This window comes from Pelophylax lessonae, assembly GCF_965119305.1.
Source record: "Pelophylax lessonae genome assembly, chromosome: 1".
NCBI classification, from domain to species: Eukaryota; Metazoa; Chordata; class Amphibia; order Anura; family Ranidae; genus Pelophylax; species Pelophylax lessonae.
Window position 1 is genome coordinate 408,245,030 of NC_138768.1, and position 24,628 is coordinate 408,269,657.

At 42.7% G+C, this 24,628-nt stretch overlaps 1 protein-coding gene across 1 annotated transcript in view; it reads right to left on the bottom strand.

Moving 5' to 3' along the window:
- Positions 1 to 451: 451 nt before the first annotated feature.
- FOCAD (focadhesin) overlaps positions 452 to 24,628 on the bottom strand; it is a 333,165-nt gene continuing 308,988 nt past the window's right edge. Inside the window, exons 36-44 of the mRNA XM_082243972.1 lie at positions 22,704 to 22,832; positions 20,788 to 20,903; positions 20,014 to 20,274; positions 18,389 to 18,478; positions 18,085 to 18,262; positions 4,569 to 4,666; positions 4,238 to 4,480; positions 3,047 to 3,122; positions 452 to 803 (exon numbers count right to left, since the gene is read on the bottom strand). Coding sequence (XP_082100098.1) covers positions 730 to 803; positions 3,047 to 3,122; positions 4,238 to 4,480; positions 4,569 to 4,666; positions 18,085 to 18,262; positions 18,389 to 18,478; positions 20,014 to 20,274; positions 20,788 to 20,903; positions 22,704 to 22,832 — 1,265 coding nt within the window. The 3' untranslated portion in view covers positions 452 to 729. The remainder of the gene's footprint in view (positions 804 to 3,046; positions 3,123 to 4,237; positions 4,481 to 4,568; positions 4,667 to 18,084; positions 18,263 to 18,388; positions 18,479 to 20,013; positions 20,275 to 20,787; positions 20,904 to 22,703; positions 22,833 to 24,628) is intronic.

The following is a 24,628-nucleotide window of genomic DNA, read 5'->3' on the forward strand; positions in this document are numbered from 1 at the left end:
TAAGACTGGGATGCCATTAAAGTTCATGTGCGTGTTCATAGTTTGTATCTAAAAACCTACCATGGCAGGCAGAAGAGGTTTGTACACATGCCACAGTTGTGATGCTTTGCTTCGTGGATGTGGCAAATTTAACTCAGCATTTCAAGTTTGACAGCTGCCACAACCATATAGTATTTAAATGCAAAATCCCACTTCAGCTGAAAAAAAAAAAAAAACAGGCATTCAGGAGATGACAGCATCACTTCCTCAAACCTCTGGAAGCTTCTGCTGATCCCATGATGGATCACTTTGCAGAAGGGCGATGGAGACTGCTGCTTGTGTAAATGAGGCAACACAGACACAATATCAGCCTGCCAGGGGTTCTAACCCTTCCATACTCCATCCAATTCTAAAAATGAATACTGAAATAATAAATTACATCGTTTTCACAGTTAAAGTGAATTGACACAAGTAGTAGTAAATGCTTTAATAAACTAAGATTTTAGATAACACTACAGAGGCAATGTGGAAAGTAAATGTAAACATGCTTTTAAATAAGCAAGGTTTTCCTGACCAGAGAAGATGTGCCCTTGGTCAGTGTAACAGTTTAATCATTGTAACTTTTTAGTTGAAAAATCCAACAGTCTTCACTGGTATTTAGCTCAACCAACTAGATGTGCATTATAGACATTTATTATGGAACTCCACTGTATTGTTCCTGGCCCAACAGTTCTGTGACAAAGGAATCCATTACCATCCGAAGGCTCTTGTCCACACTGCTTTCCTTTTAAACTCTGGAAGGCCCCTTAGGTTAACAAGTGTAGCTAAAAAGAAAAAAAATCCAAGCTCAGAAGCAACACATACAGTAATCATTGTGATATCCATTACAAGGAAAAACAAGGATCAATCAGAATATCCAAATTTTTCCAGGCTACGTTCATATAACAGAGATGAGTGCACCAATCTAAACTGATCTGCCTATGACCAATTACAGTGATCCACTGATTGGTCCATATAACTCCACTTTTTTACACAAAATATATAATTGTAGCCATAAAACAACTAGATTCAAATGTGTGGAAAGCATCAACATGAACTGATCCTAAGGGCCCCTTCACACTGAGGAGTTTTTCAAACGCTTTTGTGTTTGAAAAAAAAAAAAAAAAAAGCGCCTGAAAAGTTCAAGAAAAATGCTTCCCTTTAAATAAATAAACGTTTTCACACTGGGGCGGGGCGCTTTTGTTTTGGTGAAAAAAATCGTGCTTGCAGCATGTGTGGGGAGTAAAAAAAAAAGCACACCAAAAACACTCCTCTCCACCAAAAACGCCCCCACTAAGCATTTTTGGTGCAGCTTTTGAGTCACATGTCCTTTAAAAACTGCACCAAAAGCGCTCCATTAACGCATAGGAGTTTTACTGGCAGTTTTGAAGCAAACCAGTGTGAAAGTGCCCTACGCGTTTTTGTTGTCCATGTGTAAAATATGATATCATGGGGTTGATGTACTAAAACTGCAGTGCGCAAAATCTGATGCAGCTCTGTATAGAAACAAAATCAGCTTCCAGGTTTTTTTTTCATTTTTTTTTTTTTTTTTTTAAAACAAGCTGAGTTTATAAGCAGATTGGCTACCATGCACAGCTGCACCAGATTTTGCACTCTCCACTTTTAATAAATCAACCCGCATGTGTAATAAATTATTCAACTTCATATGTAAACATAAAATGTTCTGGATTACTGGCATGTAAGAGTCATGGGGGAAGATTTATTAAAACTGGAGCACTCAGAATTTGGTGCAGCTGTGCACTGTAGCCAATCAGCTTCTAACTTCAGCCTGTTCAATTAAAGTGGTTCTAAAGGTTTTTTTTTTTACTTAATGCAATCTATGCATTAAGATAAAAAGCATTTAGTGTGCCCCAGCTCCCCTTAATACTTACCCAAGCCCCATCTTGATCCAGCAACGTTGCACGAGAACCTCGGCTGCCTGGGACTCACCTTCCTTATTGACTGAGACACAGCAGCGGGCACCATTAGCTCCTGCTGCTGTCAAAGTCAGTAAGCCACAGAGGAAAGAAAGGTTTTATTAGATCATCAAATAATAAGCTCCAGAGGAGCTATGCATCCTGATACATACCAATGAATGTATACAACCCTAAGAAATGCCTCCGATCCCAAGTGCTCCCCACCTTTGGCCTCATAAACCTTTAATCTTACACTGACACTTAGTGGTTGTAAATTCAGAAGTTTTTTTTTTATCTTAATGCATAAAAAGCCTTCTATGTTTAGCAGCCCCTTTTAGACCCCCTAATACTTACCTGAGCCCATCTTGTTCCAGCGATGTTGCAGGAGTATTTCGGCTGCCCGAGACTCTCCCTCTTCATTGGCTGAGATGGCAGCGTGGCGCCACTGGCTCCCGCTGCTGTCAGTCATTTTCAGTGAGGCAATGAGGAGAGAGAGGAGGCGTGGCCGGGCCGCGGCTCCGTATCTGAATAGACACAGGGAGTTGCAGCTTGACCCAGGTGCCCCCATAGCAAGCTGCTTGCTGTGGGGGCACTCAACAAGAGGGAGGGGCCAGGAACGCAGAAGAGGGACCTGAGAAGAGGAGAGGAGTATCTGGGCAAAACAAACTGCACAGAGCAGAGAAATATAATAGGTTTGTTTTTTTTAAACAAAGAAAAACATAATATTACTTTGCCAATAAAACCTGGAAGCTGATTGGTTCTAGGTAGAGCTGCACTAGATTTTGCACTCTCCAGTTTTAGTAACCCCCCCCCCTTTTTACAGTAAAAGTAAACGAAAAAAAAAAAACAAAACAGATAATATCCACTTGGCTTCCATGCAACACTAACTAATTCACGTTTGATCACAATGTTTATAACCATTGTGCTTATAGAAACACTGATTGCACATATTATAATCTTTGTGTTCAGAACTTGCAGAAATATGGATGAGTATTGATAACTGCATTTACTGTAGCCCCTAATAAACATCTGATGGAATATCCATACAAGTGCACTCACGTTAAATCACAATGTATTCCAGCCATACTAATAATAAGTAACATATACTAAACCTTTCAATGTTGTTCTTGAAGAATTTGACAATGCTCCCTCTGGACTTTCTAGAAGAGTCATTAGCCAGTCTACAAACTTCAGAAACAAAAAATAGGAAAAATAAAAGTTAAAATAATATTATCTTAGCACTTTCTTATTTTAACATGTAGTGTGACGCGGAAGTGGCGGTAAAGAGCGCGACCCATTTTGAGATGTAACATCTGTTGATCCATCTGACACCAAATTCTATATAGCTGAGTTTTTGCACCAAGTTTTAAATGTTAACACTGTATGTATAAATTAATATATTCAAAACATAGCTAGATAAAACAAATTGTATTCAAAAACAAAAAACTTTTTACTTGTAAGATTGCTTTAACAGACATCATATGCAGTTCATAGGTTACCCCTTTGATCTGCATATCAATGAAACATTGTTCCTACATTGTATTTCTAAACCAGCAAGATTGCTGCTGCAATAGACATCAAGTCCTGGTAGCAGGCATAAGGAACAGGACATGTGATGTTCCCCCTGTGTACATGTAAGAATTTTTTTTGGGCATACGTCAAATGCACAAAATCCAGAATTGATTATTTGGAAGCAGACCCAGAACAAACAAACACCAAGTGGAACAGAAAATCACGTCTGGTTTTTTTTTTTTTTTTTTTAAACTATGCTCTAGGATAGTGAACTCTGTTCTTGGTTAATACCAACTTTGTCCACTTCCACTTGAAGCAAAATTAATAATGTATAGTAAACCTTTGAAAGGTTGTATTTTCTTTCAGGTTAGGTTCCCATTAGTGCAGGCTGTGCATCCCATGTTTGCTTGGGCACGGCAGCCTAATAATTGGAATTGGCTGCTGTGCCACGTGAACCGCACAAAACAGGTACATGCACCTTTTTAAAAACATAGCTGCAGGAAAACCGCGTGATCTTTTTGGCCATATGGTTTCCCTGCGGTTCCCACAGCCATGTTTAAAATAAATGTCAGCCCCGTGTGTCTAGCAAGAGTAGTGCGATTTGGCTGCAGGTGGTTGCGGATGCAGGAATCAATGCGATTCCTGCACCTGCAACTGGAATGCACAGTGCGAGCTAGTGTGAACCTATAGTACTAAAATAAGGGCACGTTTCACCATTTCAGAAAATGATTTCCAGACACAAATAAACTATAAAATCGTTTTTTATCAGATTGAGTAACTGGAAATAATACCTTCTGTGTGTGTTCCTTCCAGGGCTCTTTGGCTAACAATAACTGTAAACTTAATGGAAGGGCAGTTAAACACTCATGTACAGTCACAATGTCCAGGGATTGATTTCCTAAACAGCCAGGGGTAAGTGTGGCTTCATTTTTACATGGAATCCAGCTACCACGTACTCCAAGTAGTAAAGGAGTTGCATGATCAGCCCAGGCCACTACAGATGCTGCAAAAACTTGCAGAAAAAAGTCCAATGCCTGCAAAAGAAATAAAGTAAAAATGTTAAGTAAACAGAAAAGTAACATTTTATTACTCTTTTGTCCTAACCCAGAGACATTCGTGTACCTCACTGAGTGGAACATTGTGCACTTGGGTGGACTGATAGGCTATATTTCTTATGTGACTAATGAGGTCAATCAGCCATTCCATCCTCTTTAGGACACCTGTAAAACAGTTGAAGCAAAAGAACATATATCAAAACTCAAAAGTGCACAAACTGATTCAACAAAATGCATTTGTGAATCTATATGAATCAAGCCAGCAGCATGCAGTGTTACATTTCATTTGACACATACAGGGACATAAAAAGACACTGATTTGCTCTATTCCTGCACACATTTTCTGAATGCATTCAGGTCATCAACTGCAATTTAAAAATGGGCTTTCAACTTGAAAAAGGAAAAACAATACCAAACACCTACAAGCACTGAATTAAAAGGTGGCTGCCCCCTAGTTACATCAACCCATTCAAAAGACAGTGATGACAAAACACATCCAGCCTTGCTCAATATCCACCTCATATCCATCCCATTTTGGTATTTGCCTTCAGGATAATGTTATAAATATTACATTAACTAATCACAAAATGTGGATATTAAACTCCAAAAAGAGATACAACGCCATTTTTAGCCTCTGGACCTCACCAAGAGTAATACATTTCAAATGAATAAAATTTAGAACAGAGGTTAAACTTTCCAGGATCGGGCAGTGTGCCAGGTGCATCCAGAAAGTCACAAAGGATCCTTAATATCCAAAACTCTATAGGTTTTTATTTATTTCAGTAAAGATTAAGGTCTATAACTATACAATCAAAGAAAAAAAATTGGGCTTTATTAAGTTGTGCCAAGGAAAAAAACAACATGCTAAGTTGCTAACCACAGCCCTAAATGTTTTTTTCTCATTTGCCTAGAGGCATCTGTATGATCGCAAAGCCTTTCACTTGCCATACACGATTTGTTTCTTTTCATTCATTCATTCATTCAGTGGGCTGAATGAAAAAAATATAGCAGATTCCTCCATCTACACAAACAAGGTGGATGAAGGAATTCCCTCCCTGCCACGACATTGCTTTCTGACAGCGGCACATGCTGCTGTCAGAATAATCAGTGGCTGCAGCTGCCAATTGTCTGAACATTTTCTGACAAGTCCCTTCAAAAGAAATTAATTAAATAATCAACTTCTATTGAGCAGAGGAGGCTAGACACTGATCAAAATTTTGCTCAGTATATAGCCTGCATTTGGCAAATTGTCGTGTGGACATATAAGACAATAGTGGAACCTATAGGGGTGAAGCAGACACAGCGTAATAAGATCATCATATTAATACGGCAGCGACGTGATGGTGTGAGAGTGTCATTACCTAGGCAACTTGACATCATAGGAAGCTTACATTCAGTTCTGAATCTGAAAATATTAGACAATCCGTACAAGAGCTTAAAGCAGCAATAAACCCAAAACCAAACGTTATATATTGCAGCTTGCCAATAGTTAGATGTGGTGGCTGCATCAGTTTTCTTTTCTTAGGCTTTTTTCCTTTTTCACCTGATGACCTGGCCAATAATGCACCACCTGTACTACAGTGCCCCCACTCTGGATCAAGGAGCACCTTTGGAAAGCAGCATTGTCAGTCTGACGAGTGTGTTTGATAGACTAACAAATTTAACCAGTTCCCATCCAGCCTATAGACAAATCACCAGCGAGATATTGTTTAGCGTTCCGAGTGGACGTCATATCCTGACACAGTGGATGTCTGACCAGTGTACAGGCCGCTGCCAGAACCATGTGATGTGATTGCTGTGACCAATCACAGCAGATCACATGTTAATTGTACACAATGGATGGCTTTCATTCATGTCATCTATTGTGTTGATTTATGTGATTGGTCACAGTGATCACATGGTACAGACAGGTCCAATCACAGCCCATCTGTACCATGTGATAAACTGTGGCCTAGTACAGCTAACCACAATTGTTAACACTGACTGAACCAAATTAATTCCGTAAAAATGGTTGCTTTTTACAGTGAAATTTACTGGTACAGTATAAGCAATCATAATGTGTAAAAAATAAAATAAAAATGACGATGATCACTTCCCCAGAATAGTACAATGTTACCATGGTAACACTGTATTGCTCTGGTCACTGTGTGTTAAAAAAAAAAATCGTAAAATAAAAGAAAAGAAAATTGAAAAAATAATTTACTTTTTTTTGTTTTGTTATTTTACATACTGTCACCAGTCAGTGTCCCTGATCACCACCACACCAGTTATATGGTGATGCTGTTCAGCACTGGTGACAGTAGGTGTAAAAAATAAAATAAAAGTGAAAAAACAATTTTTTTTATATTATTCATTTTTCCAAAGAATTGTGACAAAAAAATGACAACTTAAAAAACTTGCTATCCCTCTTACTAAATACCTCAGGCAGTCTAATTCCCAAAAAGCAGTAATTTGTTCTGTCCTGGTGTTTTCGGGCCTCAAGAAATTAGATAGGCCATCAGTACATCAGGATTAATCAATTTTCAGGTATATATACCATCGTTTGTGGACATAAAAGAGATCTTACCACTGCTGCAGTTGATCACTTGGCTGTAAAACACATGAAGAAAACGAGATTGATTTACTAAAAGCAAAAAGAATGTTCATTTTGCAAGGGAATTTTCCCTGTAGCTTACTGAAGAAGACGAAGCTCTGCTCACTTCCATTATCCAATCAAGTGCAGGCAAAAAATTGGATTTTTGTCTTACTGTAAAATCCTTTTCTCTGATGTTCATTGACTGACACAGCTCCAGAATCTTCCTAATCATTGGGTTATGCTGCCCCTTACAGGAGTAGTACACTAGGCAGGAAAAGCTTTACCACGCCTATACGGCAGTCCCAGTCCCAATATACTCCCACACTCTGCTATAGTCATTCAGCTTTGTTGCAAGCAGTATCAGAAGAAAAATAACCAAAGTCAAGAAATCCTAAGAAGGGTGGGTGCTGTGTCAGTCAATGAATGTCAGAGAAAAGGATTTTACGGAAAGACAAAACTTCAATTTTCTCTTTCGTTCATTGACGGACACAGCTCCAGAATCTTTTTAACCATTGGACATCCCAAAGCAGTGTTAAACATGAGGGGTAGAAAAAATACAGCAGAAAAAAATCCCAAAAGGCTAAACCTAGCCAACCAGGTAACATGGAGCTCAACTAGGAACAACTGGAGCTCACCTGAAAACAATACACCCTCAAAGAGGACCAGGTCCTCCCAAACAGCAACCTGCAAAACCTTGAGGTCAAAAGCAGCATCCGCAGATGCCAGTACATCCACTTTATAAAATGTTGTAAAAGTGTGCACAGACGACCAGGTGCCTGCCTTGCAAACCTGTATCACTGACGCCTGATGGTGGAAAGCCCAAGAGGCACTACGCGCTCACGTAGAAAGCGCCTTAACAGGGAAAGGAGGAACCCGACCCTTGATGGAATAGGCCTGCACTACCGTCTATCTTGTCCATCTAGAAATGGTCACGGCAGACGCGACCAACCCTTTGTGAGGTCCATCCGTAAGGACAAACAGTAAAGCTGACTTCCTAAAAGACTCAGTTGCCACAAGTTACACCCTGAGCGCCCGACCCACAGCCAGAGAGTGCAAGGTGATCTCCCTAGGATGTTTAAGCTTGAAACACAGGGAAGGCAACACAATGTCTTCATTTAGATGGAAACCAGAAACAACCTTAGGAAGGAAAGACTGACAAGGGCGAAGCACCACTTTATCTCTGTGATCCACCAGGTAAGGTGAACGACAAGATAACGCCGCCAGCTCCGACACCCTGCGTGCAGAAGTAATAGCCACCAAGAAGGCTACCTTCTGGGACAATTTAAGTACAGAAAGCTTGTGAATATCTTTGAAAGGCGGTTACTGGAGAACCGACAGCACACAATTTGAGATCTCACGGAAACCATACTGGGGAGCCAAGTGATGAACCCCATGAATAAAGGTGCGAACCAAAGAATGCGTAGCCAAATAACAGTAAAAGAAGACCGCCAAGGCCGAAAAACCTGGCCCTTGACGGTACCCAAGGCCAAACGCTGCTCAACACCACGTTGGAGGAATGCCAAAATCTGAGCCACTGAAAGGGAACGGGGATGACCTCCAAGAGACTCACACCACGCAATGTGTGTCTTTCAGTCGAGAAGGTAAATCTTCCTATTGGTAGGGATCACTGATTCAGACAACCCCCTATCCTTCAGCACATCTGGCTTTCAATAGCCAAGCCATTAAAGCCAGCGACTGTAAAGCAGGATGCTTGGGATCCCGGCTAATAGATCTTCTCCGAGAGGAAGTCTCCAAGAAGCAGCGGCGACCAGCCATACCAGATCAGAGTACCAAGACTGGCGAGGGCAGTCTGGAGCCACTAGAATGACCGAGATCCCTTCTGCCTCTATCGTGTTCAGGAGGCTTGGCAGAAGATTAAGAGGGGAGAAGGCATAATCAGACTGACCCCAGGGAGCCACTAGTGCGTCTGTGGCGTCGGCTAGAGGATCCCGAGACCGTACCTCTGTACCTTACTGTTAAGACGAGAGGCCAACAGGCCCACCTCCGGACTACTCCACCGGAGATACAACTTAAGAACACCTTCGGATGAAGTGGCCATTCCCCCTGGTCCAACACCTGTGGACTGAGGTAATCTGCCATTTTTCCCCTCCTGGAGAGTGTACAGCAGAGAGGGCTGGAACAAACATTCTGCCCACCTTAGCATGTCGGCTACTTCCCGAGCCGCCAGGAAAAATGGATTTTTGTAAGAACTTACCGTAAAATCCTTTTCTCTTAAGCTCATTGACAGACGTAGTCTTCTTGATTCTCAAGAGCTGGGTTATGTTGTCTCCGCAGGAGTAGGACTAGGCAGAATGACAAAACGTTCTGGCTCCACCCTAGGGGGCAGTCCCTGAGGGTATATCCTCCCTCTCTCTGCTACAGGGAATCAGTTCTGTTTAAAGCAGTACAGAGAAATTAACCCAACCCAACTCAATGATAGAGGGGCGGGTACTACGTCTGTCAATGAGCTTAAGAGAAAAGGATTTTACGGTAAGTTCTTACAAAAATCCATTTTTCTCTATCGCTCATTGACAGACGTAGTCTTCTTGATTCTCAAGAGCTGGGACATCCAGAAGCAGTGCCACAAATGAGGGGTGGGATTGACAAATCAAATCCAATCTAGTAGGCCCAACCGGTGCCAAACTAGAAGTTTTAAAGGCTCATTATAAACAAAGAATGAGACTAAAGAAAAAAATTTCCAACGGAAAAAAACCCTCGAGGTAGACCACTGGTCTCCTCAAATTGCGGCCTGCAAAACCTTGCGGCCAAATGAGGCATCAGACGATGCCATTACATCAACCTTATAATGTTTTGAGAAGGTATGCACCGACGACCAGGTAGCCGCCTTGCACACCTGGACCACTGACGCCTGATGGCGAAAGGCCCATGACGCACTAAGTGCCCGAGTGGAGTGCGCCTTAACAGGGAACGGGGGCTCCCGACCCTTAATAGAATAAGCCTGCACTACCGTCTGTCTGATCCATCTGGAAATGGTCGCGGCAGATGCAGGCAACCCCTTTTTTGGGTCCATCTGGGATCACAAAAAGTGAATCCGTCTTGCGAAACGAGTCTGTCGTTTTCAAGTATACCCTGATCGCCCGGACCACATCCAAGGAGTGCAAAGCAAATTCCCGAGGATGACTGGGCTTAGGACACAGGGAAGGTAATACAATTTCTTCATTCAGATGAAATTCTGAAACTACTTTTGGTAGGAAGGATGGATTCGGACGAAGAACCACCTTATCTCTATGAACCACCAGATATGGTGAACGACAAGATAATGCGGCCAGTTCTGACACCCTGCGTGCAGAAGTAATAGCCACCAAGAAGGCCACCTTCTGGGACAACGTGGGTAGAGGAATCTCCCTAATATCTTCAAAGGGAGGTTTCTGAAGAACCGACAACACTAAATTAAGATCCCAGGGGGGTAACGGCGCGTGCACTGGCGGAGCCAGATGTCGCACCCCCTGGATGAAATTCCGCACCAAGGAATGAGTAGCCAAAGGCTTCTGAAAGAAGATGGCTAATGCTGAGACCTGACCCTTGATAGTACTCAAGGCCAGTTTCTGCTCAACCCCTTGTTGCAGAAAAGCCAATATTCGACTAATCGAATAAGACCGAGGACGGAACCCCAAAGGTTCACACCATGCAATGTAGGACTTCCATGTGCGATGATAAATCTTTCTGGAAGTCGCTTTCCTTGCTTCAACTAGAGTAGGAATAACTGAAGCTGACAAACCTTTGTCCTTCAGCACCTGGGTCTCAATAGCCAGGCCGTTAAAGCCAGCGATCGTAAAGCAGGATGGAAGATCGGTCCCTGAGACAGTAGATCCTCTCTGAGAGGAAGTCTCCACGGGACGTCCGCCACCAGTCTGACCATGTCGGCGTACCAAGCTCGACGAGGCCAGTCCGGAGCTACCAGGATTACTGGGATTCCTTCCTCCTCTACCCTGCGAAGAAGTCTTGGCAGTAACGCGAGAGGAGGGAAGGCATATATTAGCTGGTATTGCCCCCACGGGGCGATCAGTGCGTCTGCGGTTTCTGCTAGAGGATCGCGGGAGCGAGCCACGAATCTCTGAACTTTCCTGTTGAATCGTGATGCCAACAGATCCACATCCGGGGTGCCCCACCGTAGGCACAATTGGTGGAAAACGTCTGGATGGAGGGACCATTCCCCCTGATCCAGGGTCTGACGGCTGAGATAATCTGCCTGCCAATTCTCCACCCCCGGAATGAACACCGCAGAGATTGCTGGAACAAATCGTTCCGCCCAGCGAAGAATGCAAGCCACTTCCTTGGCCGCTCGGACACTCTTGGTGCCCCCCTGGTGATTGACATAAGCCACGGCCGTGGCATTGTCCGACTGGATCCGAACCGGGCTGCCCTGGAGCTGCTCGGTCCAGTGAATCAGACAAAGTCTGATCGCTCTCAGTTCCAATACATTTATCGGTAATCTGGATTCTTCCGGGGACCAAAGTCCCTGGGCAGATAATTGACCGAGAATTCCTCCCCATCCGGATAGACTGGCATCCGTGGTCACTATCGTCCAATATATTGGCAGAAATGACTTTCCCTGGCTGAGCATTGGAGACCGAAGCCACCAAACCAGAGACTCTCTGGTCTGTTTGCTCAATCGTATCTGATTGTCCAGGGATTCCGGATTCCGATTCCATCTGAGGAGAATCTCTTGCTGAAGAATTCGGGTATGGGACTGGGCAAATGGGACTGCTTCGAAGGAAGCCACCATCAACCCCAGAACCCTCATGCAAGTCCGAAGGGAAGACCAGTTGTTGGACAGTAACAACTGGACTGCTGATTGAATCTTTCGAAGTTTCCCTACCGGAAGAAACACTCTTGTCCTGACTGTGTCTAGAATTAGACCCAGATATTCGAGCCTCTGGGTGGGAACCAGAAAAGACTTTTGCTGGTTCACCAGCCACCCGAATTCCTGTAAAGAAATCATAGTAATTTCTATGTTTTGTAGCAAGGTCTGAGGAGACTCTGCATGAAGCAGAAGATCGTCTAGGTAACCTAGAATCGATATACCTCTTTGGCGCAGAAGTGCCAACATTGGGGCCAACACTTTTGTGAAGACCCGCGGAGCCGTGGCGAGACCGAAAGGTAACGCCACAAACTGATAGTGGTTCTCCTCTACGGAAAAGCGTAGAAAACGCTGATGTCCTGCGAAAATGGGAATGTGAAGATAGGCGTCCTTGATGTCTATGGACGCTAGGACATCCCCTGGATGCAGGAAGGCTGCTACCGTGCGAATGGACTCCATTCTGAATCTTCTTATGTTGACGAAAGAATTGAGTGCTCTTAAGTCCAGAATTGGACGCACTTTGCCCTCTTTCCTGGGTATTGTAAACAGGTTTGAATAAAACCCTTGAAACCGTTCTGTCCAAGGAACGTGGACTACCACTCCTTGTTGTAGTAGATCTGTGACTGCTCTCCGCAGATCTTCTAGACGATCCGGAGATAGTCGGATATTGGAAGGGAAGAATCGCGCCGGTGGGAGAGATCGAAACTCGATCTTGTACCCTGACTTTATGACTTCGCAAACCCATTTGTCCGGGATTCTGGAAAGCCATGGATCCGGGAACCGGCGAAGACGTCCCCCCACCCCAGTTATGGGTGGGGGCGCACCTTCAGGCTTTGGATGGTTTATCTTCAGGTCTGGAGGGGGCGGGCTTTTGCTTGCCCGACCAACGACCCCTGACGCCTCCTGTAGGAACCTTGGAGGACTTCGTTTTTTCACCCGCTGGACGAAAAAACCTCTTGTGAGCAGAAAAAGAAGGCCCTCGTCTTTGACGAGTTCCTCTACCTTTAAAATTTTGCGGTAAAAAGGTGCTTTTTCCACCGGTGAGATCCTTAATGATCTCATCTAAGTTGGCTCCAAATAGACGTTCTCCTGAAAAGGGGATATTAGCCAATGCTTTTTTGGAACCTTGGTCGGCTATCCAACCTTTTAGCCACAGTGTACGCCTGAGAACCACTGCTGAGACTGATGCTCGCGCCATTAATGGAGTGGCGTCTAACGCCGCATCACATACAAACTGTAACCCCTGTATCATTTGTTCCAACAAATCTGATACCGCCTGAGGGACTTCTTCTAAGTCCCGGCGTAACCACTTGGTCCATTCAGTTACAGCCTGCGAAACCAGACCAATAGCAATTATTGGCCTGAAAGCTGATCCAATCAAGGAAAACATGGTGCGAGACATAGCTTCTATCTTGCGATCCACTGGATCTTTAAAAGACGGAGCGTCTTCTAAAGGAATAACCGTGGCTTTATTCAATCTAGCAATTGGTGAATCCACCACAGGTGGTTCTGTCCATTTCTTAATAAGGGTTTCCTCAAACGGATAACGCCTGTCAATGCGTTTGGAAATATTAAAAGTGCGTTTTGGCAGACGCCATTCTTCATCGATTGGATTGCCAAAACATTTGGGCAATGGAAAAACCTTTGCCACTTTGATGCGCTTTTTAGTCCCAAAAGGGATCTCAGTTTCAGCTATTTCTGATGGAATACCCTGTAACCTTAAAGTCTCTTGAACAGATACAATGAGTGCGTTTACCAACGCTTCCTCTCGGGCTATGGCAGATGCCGAAACATCCTCCTCACTGTCTGAAGAGACAGGACCCGAGACACCAATACCAGATGAAGTACCTGCAACTGCAGAAATAGGCTCAGAGTCTGAATCCGAGGTTTCAGATAATAAGGGGTTAGGCGGGGGTCGCTTTCTTGCGCCCTGTCCCTGACAAGCCACTTCCACCCGGGACACAAAAGTTTCCATAATGGCTGACAAAGATTCAATTGTCAATGGGGTGCTGGAGGATCCCGCAGACCCCTCGAGGGGATCCGGAGGAGATACATGAGTGGCAGGGTCCATGTTAATACAGGACACTTTTTGCCAGCAATAAACAAAAAAACTCTTTTTTTTTTTTTTTGTGTGTCTCCCCCTAGCGCAATAGCGCCCCTCAGAGTACCTGCTTCTCGATCCCAGAGAGAGAGAGAGGGACCCCCAAGGCTCACCAACCGATGCAGTGCAGTTTCCAACAAACTGCAGCCAGCGTCTGTCTTACACAGACTGGAAGGAGCTGTTTGCTTTTTCCCGGGCAGAAGGCGTGGCTCCGCCCCCTGTGTACGCCTTCGGGCGTTCCCAGCCCTCCACGAGGAAGCTGGGCTCACAAAACATGGCCGCCCCCATAGAAGAGACATAAGACTCCAAAAACATGGCGGCCGGCGTGACCTGGGGACATACATACATTCGGTCTATGGCAAAATGGCGGCGGACCGCCGATATCGTCTTCCCAGCACATCCACCTGCACTCGCTGAGAGGTGACATATGGATCTACAGAGATACACTGCACATAAGGTAGGATTATACCTCCTATGTTTGCTGTAATGTTACAGTCTGCTGGGTAGAGTGTTAGCTCTTGAACCAAGTCCACTTCCCACAAACACATGCTGTATTACAAGGGGGACTTGTAAGTGTCAGATATATACTGATCATATATGGAGGGGCCCATAATATATACTGCCTCATAAATGAGGAAAAAAAGGGAACGTTTTACTCACCATACCGAACCGACAGGCACCCTCTCTTCATAATACCCTCTCCACCGAGGTGGGGGTTTGTGGACGCCTCGACTCTCTGGTCCTGGCGTCCAAGCGAGCTTTTAACTCGCAAAGTCAGTCCCTTTACTGGGACTCCGTCGCGGCCGACTCAGCGCACTGGTCTGCACGCGCTTTTAGGCAGAAACCGGGGTGACCACTGGATCTCACATCCAGCCCGTCGCCCGGCCCCGCATACTTACTTGAATATGTCGCGGCCGACCAAGCGCAATGCCTGGTCTGCACGCGCTCGTAGGCCGGCTGGGGTGACCACAAGTGTCGCCCAGTCCGGCATTTTTGCTTGAAGATCTCACAGGAAAAAAACACTGGAGAAAACTACCTAAAAAAATGTCTTTTTCTTAAAGAAAAAAAGTCTTGCCAGGACCAAAAGATCCCAGCAAGGAACTTAGGTCCTTACTCCTGACTAGACAGAAAAAAACTGATTCCCTGTAGCAGAGAGAGGGAGGATATACCCTCAGGGACTGCCCCCTAGGGTGGAGCCAGAACGTTTTGTCATTCTGCCTAGTCCTACTCCTGCGGAGACAACATAACCCAGCTCTTGAGAATCAAGAAGACTACGTCTGTCAATGAGCGATAGAGAAATATAATGTGCCCCTTTGGTGATTGACATAGGCCACAGCCGAGGCATTGGCAGATTGGATTCACCTAAGACGATTGTCAAAAGATCCAGACAAGGTCTGAACACTTGAAGATCTAGTACATTGATTGGCAGTCTGCATTTATCCAGACTCCCTGAGCACAATCTGTGCCAAGAACGTCTCCCCACCCGGACAGGCTGGCATCCGAGATGACCACTGTCCAGTATAAAGGAAGGAAAGAACAGCCCTGTCAATGTGCCGGACAATGAAGCCACCAATGCAGGGACCCTCTTGTACCCCAGCCCAACAGGATCAGGTTTTCTAGAGACTGTGGACCTTGTCCCATTTGACAGAAATCCCTTTGCAGAGATCTCACATGGAACTGTGCAACAGAACCGCCTCAAAGGTAGAAACCATCAGGCCCATGAATATAGGTCTAGAAAGACGACCGTCTGATGAACAACAGCAGCAGAACTACATCCTGCAATTTGAAGTTTGTCCAGAGGCAAGACACTCTAGCTGAGGTCAAGACCAGAGACAGGCCCAGACAGTCCAACTTGGTGGAAGGAACCAGAACAGACTTCTGAAAATCAGAATCCCACCAGACCCCTTCAGAGTTCTCAGAATACTTTCCCTGTAGTCCATCAGAACTGTCAGGGACACTGTTCACAGAAGAAGATCATCCAGGTACCCCAGTACTGCAATCCCCTGCTGACGCAACAAGGCCAGCACATGGGCCAACACTGTTGTGAAGGCCCGAAAAGCGTAAATGAGGCCAAGAGCTAATGCCTCAAACAGATAATGCTCCTTGCCAATGGCAAAACAGAGGAAACGCTAATGACCGGTGTATATCGGAATATGATGGTAAGCATCCTTGATATCGGTAGAAGCGAGAAGATCTCCCTGAGATAGGGACGCAACTACCGTACGAATGGATCCCATTCGGAACTCCTGTACCCGCACAAAGCGGTTAAAGCCTTGAGGTCCAGGATTGGACATACCTTGCCTACCTCCCTGGGGACTGTAAACAGGTTGAATAAAACCCCTGAAATCGTTCCAAAATCAGAAACGGATAAACACCCCTTGCAGTAACAAGTCTTGCAGTGCCCCAAAAGACCCCAGTAAGTGGTCTGGGGACAAAGCAGGTCAGGGGGAAGGAACCTTTTGGGAAGAAGAGACCGAAACTTGATCTTGTAGCCGGAACGAAGAACTTCGTGGACCCCTTGTCCTAGACTAGGGGGTCCACGAATCCGGGGCCAGTGGTCGACATCCCCTCCAGCCAAGATATGGGTGAGGGCACCCCTTCAAGCCCGTCAACAGGTCTGGAGAGCCCGCTCATGGCTAGCCAGACAAGGTCCTGGAACCTCAGGTAGAGGCCCAGAAGGGCCTTTTGTCTTGAGATCCTAAGAGATGACAAACAGACGTCTTATGAGCCGAGAAGAATGGGCCACGTCTATGATGGGGCTCCTTATCTTTGTTGCCTGCGGAAGGAAATAATTCTACCCCCCTGAGAAATCCTTAATGATGTCATTCAGGGCCACTCCAAACAGGTGACCCCCACAAAGGGATATGAGATAAGGCCTTATAAGAAGTCTGGCCAGAAAACAAGCATTTCAGCCAAAACAACACGCCGAAAGACCGCTGCAGATACATACAGCCTAAGACCAAGGGAGCCAGAGCAAAAGGGGATCACAGAAAAAAAAAACAACTGCAGCCCCTGGACCAACCGGTCCACCAGCTCCGCAAAGGCAAGGAAAATTACTCCCCATCCAGGTCCCGGAGTAAACGTTTAGGCCACTCTTTACAGTTTATGACACCAGAGCAATAGTAATTACCGGCCTAAGTGCCAAACCAGCCACAATGAAATTCGGAGGGCTGGGGACTTCGCGCTCCTATCAGCCAGGCTGTAAAAGGGGAAAGTTTAACAACCGGGCATAAGATTCAAGCAAGCTGGAAACCGGCGAGTCCATTATAGATTGGACCGCCCACTTGCAAGCAGGGAATCTTCTGAAGGACACCGCATAACCATGACGAGTGTGTTTTGGATAACCCCACTGTTTTGCAACTGTCTTGTCAAGTAGCGGAAGAAGGGGAACACCTTTGCTGCCTTGGAGGGCCTGTAGTACTAAAAAAGGACCGACACGAACTCCATTCGCAAGATTTTTTTTTTATACATAGACCCAAAACAGGCAGGTGAGGGTCGCCGACTGCGATCCCGCAAGAGGACGCCGGCCCAGGGCCCACGAATGGACCACCTACTGGACTTTATTATGAAAATAAATGGCCCCTTAAAAGGGGCCGTGCAGGCAAGGTACCCAGATGGTCCGCAGCACTAAAAGGCCTTCTTTTCACATGTTCTCTAAGTTCTACCAGGCAGACGTTGCCACCTACAGGGTAAGGTCCTTCTGGTGGCTCTTTGACAGTCCCCAGTTTTCTGTTTTTATTGGGCCTAGCAGTATTTGTTTGCTGTATTGCTCATTCTTCAGTCGGATTGATTATGGACATCCCAAAGACAAAAGGCTTTCTGTGTCCCTAATGTATAAAAAAGGATTTTTGTACTCAGTTTTTTGCAGTTCATTGACAGACATATGTCCTATCCCTCTGTGTTTATTATCATGCTGTCAGTACTGCTTGCTACAACAATGACTCATGCTGGCAGTGGGTGAGACCATATAAGTGGCAGACTATATTAAGATATTATAATCAATTCTCCACATATTCCCTGTATAGAAAAGTAACTTAGTGTTTGTAAAATTTTTCGGAGTGAAAATAACAGCACAGTCTACCTACCTGTATTCTGGTGGCTTATAAGGCGTGCTTGATAGAAAGCCTGCAGTAACATCCAGAAAATGGTATGCTTATCTTTGTTTTCTGCAGCTACATTAATTATATCACCCAAGTATGACAATGGCAGACGTCCCTGAGAAATCAGATTTAAACGCACAAATGTAGATTTCCTAATATTCTCCTGTACATTAAAAACAGAAGTTGAACAAAAGGCAAGAAAAAAATGTTAAGTGGAGCCATTTTAGCAAAAGAATACTGCATATCAATATAGGCAGACTCCCTCTAGAAGCCTGGGATATCATTTTACCTGGGAGATGCAGATTATTCGATCAATTTCACTATCAGCCATTTCTGAGATGCATTTTGTAACTTCAATATACAGGTCCAAGTTTGTTTTCTATATCCACAAAAAAAAAAAAATTTATACATAAGAATTGCCATTATACAGAAGTGAATTAGGGGAATTCATAAGAGTGTCTAAAGCTGGCCATAGATGATACGATTGATAAGAAAATTTCTTGATTCCTCCATCAACACAGGCAGTCCCTGTCCCTAAAACACATGCTAGCATCATAAAAACCTAACATGCTGGTTGTACCAAAAGTTGATCGATGGATCAGCTTCCTGAATCTGACGTACGGGTTTGTAAACAAACTAAAACGAGCAGCAAGGATTTGAATCTGCCACAGGGTAATTTCAAGGGCCGTAGATGCCAGAGAAGTGTTGGTAAGGATTTATTGAATTCCCTACAATATGTATATTATTAGGGAATTGTTCATAAAAAAAATAAATAAAAAAAAAAAGACCTTTGAGAGAAGTCGCATATGAAAGCTATATATATATATATATATATATATATATATATACTGTATATATATATATGTGTGTGGCAATATATGTATCAAGAAAAAAAAAAGGCCAAATTTTGTTCCATGTATGGCCATCTCTGTTTGTAAGGAGTTGATCTAGTCCAAACAGGACTGTCGGTATGTTTTGACTTGAACAGCACTTGCAGCCAATCGGCTGCAGCGCTGATCCGTGTATTCTAGCAGTGGAGTAATCCCTCTGCGAGAATAGAGTAGTGCAGCTGAGGGATTCCCCTATCAACCTCGAATGTGTGGATGGGGAAATCAGTTTGTTATTTTTATTGATCAGCTGGCTGGTCAAAAAATAAAAACAATCCATCTATGACATACTAGTTCTGGGCCAGAGCTTACAATAAAGGTAATTACTTTTTACTACATTTCCCTGGAACTATTGTTCCAACACTCATTTAATTGCAGCTTTCAGCCGAAGATTCCCACTAATATTTTGCTTCCAAGCAGATTCCCTTTAAAAAAATCTGGTCTAAAAATGTCAAAGAAAGCCATGCTTTGTCCTTGTTTATCCCACCACTGGCATCTGCAGTATGCTTAGGAAGAAAGGGGCCAAAACCAGTTTCTATATTTTTTCATTCAACATTTGCTACAAGTATTATAAGCAAACTAACGCATTGATTTTTTAGAATAATGTAACCTGCACCTCTACTTTTGAGTCCTCTAACACCACAAAAGAGAGCCTAACCTACATATCTCGCTTTGGCTCAGAGCATAATCAAGATTGTATCTGCAGTGCTACCTTATATTTGTATATGATGACACATTATAAGAATAGTTACAGTACATATTTATGTCACAGTTTATTTGCTTGCAAAGAGGACGCAGAGGACACAAACCATTTTTATTCAGGAGTAAAATCTTCCCTAATCCTATAAAGAGAGTGAACATTCTCCATTGTCCTGGAAAATGCCTTTCTTACAGCTGGAAATAAAGATCAATTGCCTTCCTTTGATGTACATGTGTTTCAAGGGTTGAACTTATATTTTTGCATTTAGTTGGTTTATAAAGCTAAAAGCAGCTGGAATATAAATGCACCAAATAGAGCTGTGTGTACCTGGATAACATCTGGTAACAGCTGATAGATCCTCTCTGTGGTTTTACACAGAAAACTCCAGCAGGCCTGAGAGGGGTTGGGGAGCTTCATAGCCTGGCTCAGACCCAGCAGAATATTCCTGGACATCTCTTCATTGTAGGTCTTTTTTTGTGTCTCAAACTGTGCAATCATGAATACATCTGCAAAGGATTGTAGCTTATCTTCAGAGACATGCTTCATCCACAGAGATAGTGAGGTAAGCAGGTAGGAACAGGTTTGCACCTATAATGCAAATTGATCCCACATTAGGGACACAAGCACAAATTCAAGTACAACAATATTTCCATTAGAGTGCTCTATTTACTAGTTTTTAGGATTGAAAATGATGTTTCCAATTCACTAAATGTTTTATTACACAGTGCAGTTAGGTTTGTGCTCATATTATTGATTTTTGTGTTATCTGTATGTAATGGGGCAGTTAACAAAAATTATCACATAGGCTCCTATTCGTTCAAATATAAACTGGGGATAACCAAACCTTTTTGAAGAATTCCATATGTAGCAAAACATGCTGTGTACATGTGTATAACTATGCCGTTAATATGTGCAAATATACTGTGGTAAATTCATTTCAAATATGTAGTAATTAATTTATTATATGTATTTCTACCATATGTTTGGCAGTTTGTCTGGAGTTTATCTTTAAATTAAAATATTTTAGGCCATGGGCACAATAATATCACTGCGATACAGGGTCCTATCATGTCTATGAGTAAACAGAAAGGAAAAACTTACGGTAAGACTGTAAACTAAAGGTGGAACCAGCCACATTCCTAGGAGCACAGCTGCATTCTGGGAGGACTGGGCCTGAGTCACTGCTATCTGCACACATAGTTTCTGAATGTCTTCGCCTGGTAAAAAATACAGTAAAACAAACTCAGTACAAAAGGTCTCTCAGATCATGGTTGGTATATTTTGCCACCATCCCTTGTTAAATATAGGAATAAAAAGATTTTCTCCTCTGAGTGGGATTTTGTGGGCAAGAAAGAATTAAACATGTATATATAAAAATGTCTTAATTTTATTCAAAAATACATATACTAATTACAACATGATAAAAACTAGTTCTATGTTTAAAACGCGTTGGATTGGATCCTTACTCTACTAAGGGGTTCTATATTGTGTGCAATATTGTTCATTCATGTGTGGGAGCTCCTTCCAGTGCCCCACTACATGCATTTTTTATCATGTTGTAATTAGTATATGTATTTTTGAATAAAATTAAGACATTTTTATATATACATGTTAAATTCTTTTTTGCCCACAAAATCCCACTCAGAGGAGAAAATCTTTTTATTCCTAAAAACAAACTCAGTAAACCACTCAAGAATCAGCAACAAAGGCACTTTGTAAGAAAATAAGTTGTAACAGATGTTTGCGCAAAATACATTTTCACTAAAATTAACAACACGATTACTAGCATATCTAACTAATAATGTACAAGTCTACCTATTTCTTAAAACATTTTTTTTTTTAGCTTAACAAATATCACACTGCCCCATGGTCATGAAACTATAAATTAGACAGTGCTACAGACATGGGACCCACATTCAGGTAAAACAGCAATGTACAGCCTAATGTGTCTGTAAACAGTATTTTTATTTGCATAAATCCTTCAAAAGGTAGGAACTTGTTCAATCAGCTCATTTATGTATACCTGCCTGGCACAGTGAAGCCTTTTTAGAACAGGTAGTATTCACATGTCTCATTACATTACATATCCCCAAAATAAGAGGGTGTCCGCATCTTATTTTTTACCTACTATTTTATTAAACTTGTTTTTTTTTTTATTTAGAATGCCTGGTTGAATTGAATACCTCTGGTTTGGACTCTGTGAACATATACCATAAATCAACGTTCTAGTCACGTTAAACTACACCTGCCATTAGGATCAAATGATGTGGGCGTGTCTAAGCTATCAGATCTTACTGCATTTCAATATCATATTCCTTTTTTTATTAGTGATTGAAAATCATTGTGAATATAACTTGGAATCTTTACGATGTGAATGATTATTGTTCAAGCCTAATTACCTTGATGCACAATATTGTGTTTTCCACTGAATCAGGCATACTGTATTTCATTTTTTTTAATTAACACACTAGCTGAATATATATATATATATATATATATATATATATATATATATATATATATATATATATATATATTTGTATATTGACAGAAGGAGACTTTACAAAAAATGGCACCGCAACCCTAATAACATTATTTACAAAAATAACCAAAAATTGGGTTTTTAAAGGTGCTATATAACATAATTTGTTTTGAAAGATTATACATTTTTATTCACATCAAGTTAAAATTACATTAAAAATGTTTTTTTGAACATCAAAGTTACAGTAATGAGTTTGTTATCGCTCCATAACAGCTGAAGTCTTTCCTCGACATGTTTCCCCGACAACGGCTTCATCAGGAGGAGGGTTGCTGGTAATTAATATGCTGCATACAAAATAATACATAAGTATAATATATTCTCACTTTTATTACCCTTTCTATATTAGAACCACAATCCATGCTTACCCCATCTACCACCAATTTTAATTACACTAACCGATTAATTAATCTGGGTTACTTCAGGCAGCATGGGCAATATTCTATCAGAAATGTTCTATCTGTAAATTCTAAATTACCAAAATTGAGCCTCATTAGTGGAGCAAGAATGGATGCCCAGTTGATAGGAGGATACTGATATTCATCAGCTGCTGCAGCGATTGAAGACATGCACACCTTGACCAGAGAAGTAGGGATCAGTTCAGGACCTACAATGAGTAATACAAAAAGTGACATAACATACCAAAGATTTCTTTCTTATTTGAAAACAGACAGAGAAAGCAGAGTGACAGGGAGATGAGCACATTACTGTTCTGCCTCTCTTTGAACAGTCCAGTCATAGACTGGAGCAGTTCCAAGGTGACCTTCACTCAGAAAAAGTGGAATGATCGACGTTGTTGGCCAAAAGACTGAGGGTATCTAGTGGCAAAAAAAAGTACTACTAGGGAAATTTTTGGAATGCAGGTGAATATTGCAGAAAAAGCTAATTTTGTTATTTTATCATTTTAGCTTATTCTTGGCTGGAGTTCTGCTTTAACTTGGATACACTGTACACTGCTAATGCAGTATACTGGTCTTCTCAGGAAGTCTATGTTCCTGGCACTTTTTGATAAGCTAGCATGGAAACCTAGCTAAACATCTTGCAAAAATGTATGACCCCCTTCGCCGACTTTAACAGGAAGCTACCATAAGATTGCTTTCCTGAAGGACTGATTCACCCGTTACACTAGAATTCATTTATTAGCTTAAAGCGGTAGTAAACTGGAAAATTAAAAAAAAAAAAAAAAATCTCATTTTCCCCTGCAAGGCAACTTACCTTAAGGGCCAGTTTACACCAGATGCAGTCCAGCGCATTTTTTTTTTTCAGCATTAAAAATGCATGGAAAGTAGATTATATGGTTTCCAATGGCATAGTCCCCACCAGTGCGTAGTAAAACATGCTGCATTGTTCCTGCACTGGACCGTAACACAGTAAAACGCATCAAAAATGCACCTGAATGCACTGGAACACATAAGAAACGCACCAGACCGCAGTACAAAAAAAAAAAACAGGAAAAAAGAAGAAAAAAAGCATCTGGAATGCATCTAGAAATGCATCAAAAAAGCATAAAAATGTGCATGCAGAAATGCATCCAGAATGGATCTAGAGTGCGTTTTTGTAGTGTGAGCCAACCTAAAAAATGAATCCCTCCAGTGGCATAATGTCACCACTAAAAGGGCTTCAATTTTCACCTGGTCTTCTTTCTGGGTTGAGGGCTCCGGTCCTTTTATTGGCTGAGCCATGGTGACGTCACTGGCACGGTTTACGCCACAGAGCTCTGAAGGAACAGCACTGGTATGCCGTTCCTTCAAAGCGCATGCACTGGTGACGTCACTGGCTGCTACACAAGTAAATATCTCCTAAACAGTGCGTGTTTAGGACATATTTACTGTACTTACAGGTAAGCCTTATTATAGGCTTACCTGTAGATAAAACAAACAAATGGACATTTTAACTAAGGGTCTTCAACACTGGAAATGTTTTTATGACTTCATGTAAATGTACTTATGGCATCTACTGGCATTACAGTGACAATAATGACTAAGAATTCATTATAAAGTTCACAAAATTTACTATGAAAAGCAACCTACTGACCTTACAGTTAAAGGTACTAGCAAATGATCATTACATAGTTATCACTTAAAGAAGATGTACAGCCAAAGCTCGTTTGGCTGTAAATCTATTATGGATTACAGGAGTGCAGATCGTTCGGCACTTCTGTGACCTGTTTTCAGCAGAGAGCGGTCCGAAGTCAACTTTCTACTGACGTCACAGATGTAGGTCCAGGCACTGCGTCATCGCGACCATGGAGTCAGGATCTTCAAGGTGCCTGGACCGACACCTGGCTCAGCCTCTCAGTGAGCCGCTGAGAAGCTAAATCGGCCGCTCCCCGCCCCTCCACAGCCCAGCACTCCGATAGGAGAGGTCAGGGCGGGGAGCTGCTAACTGACAGTCAGCAGCTCT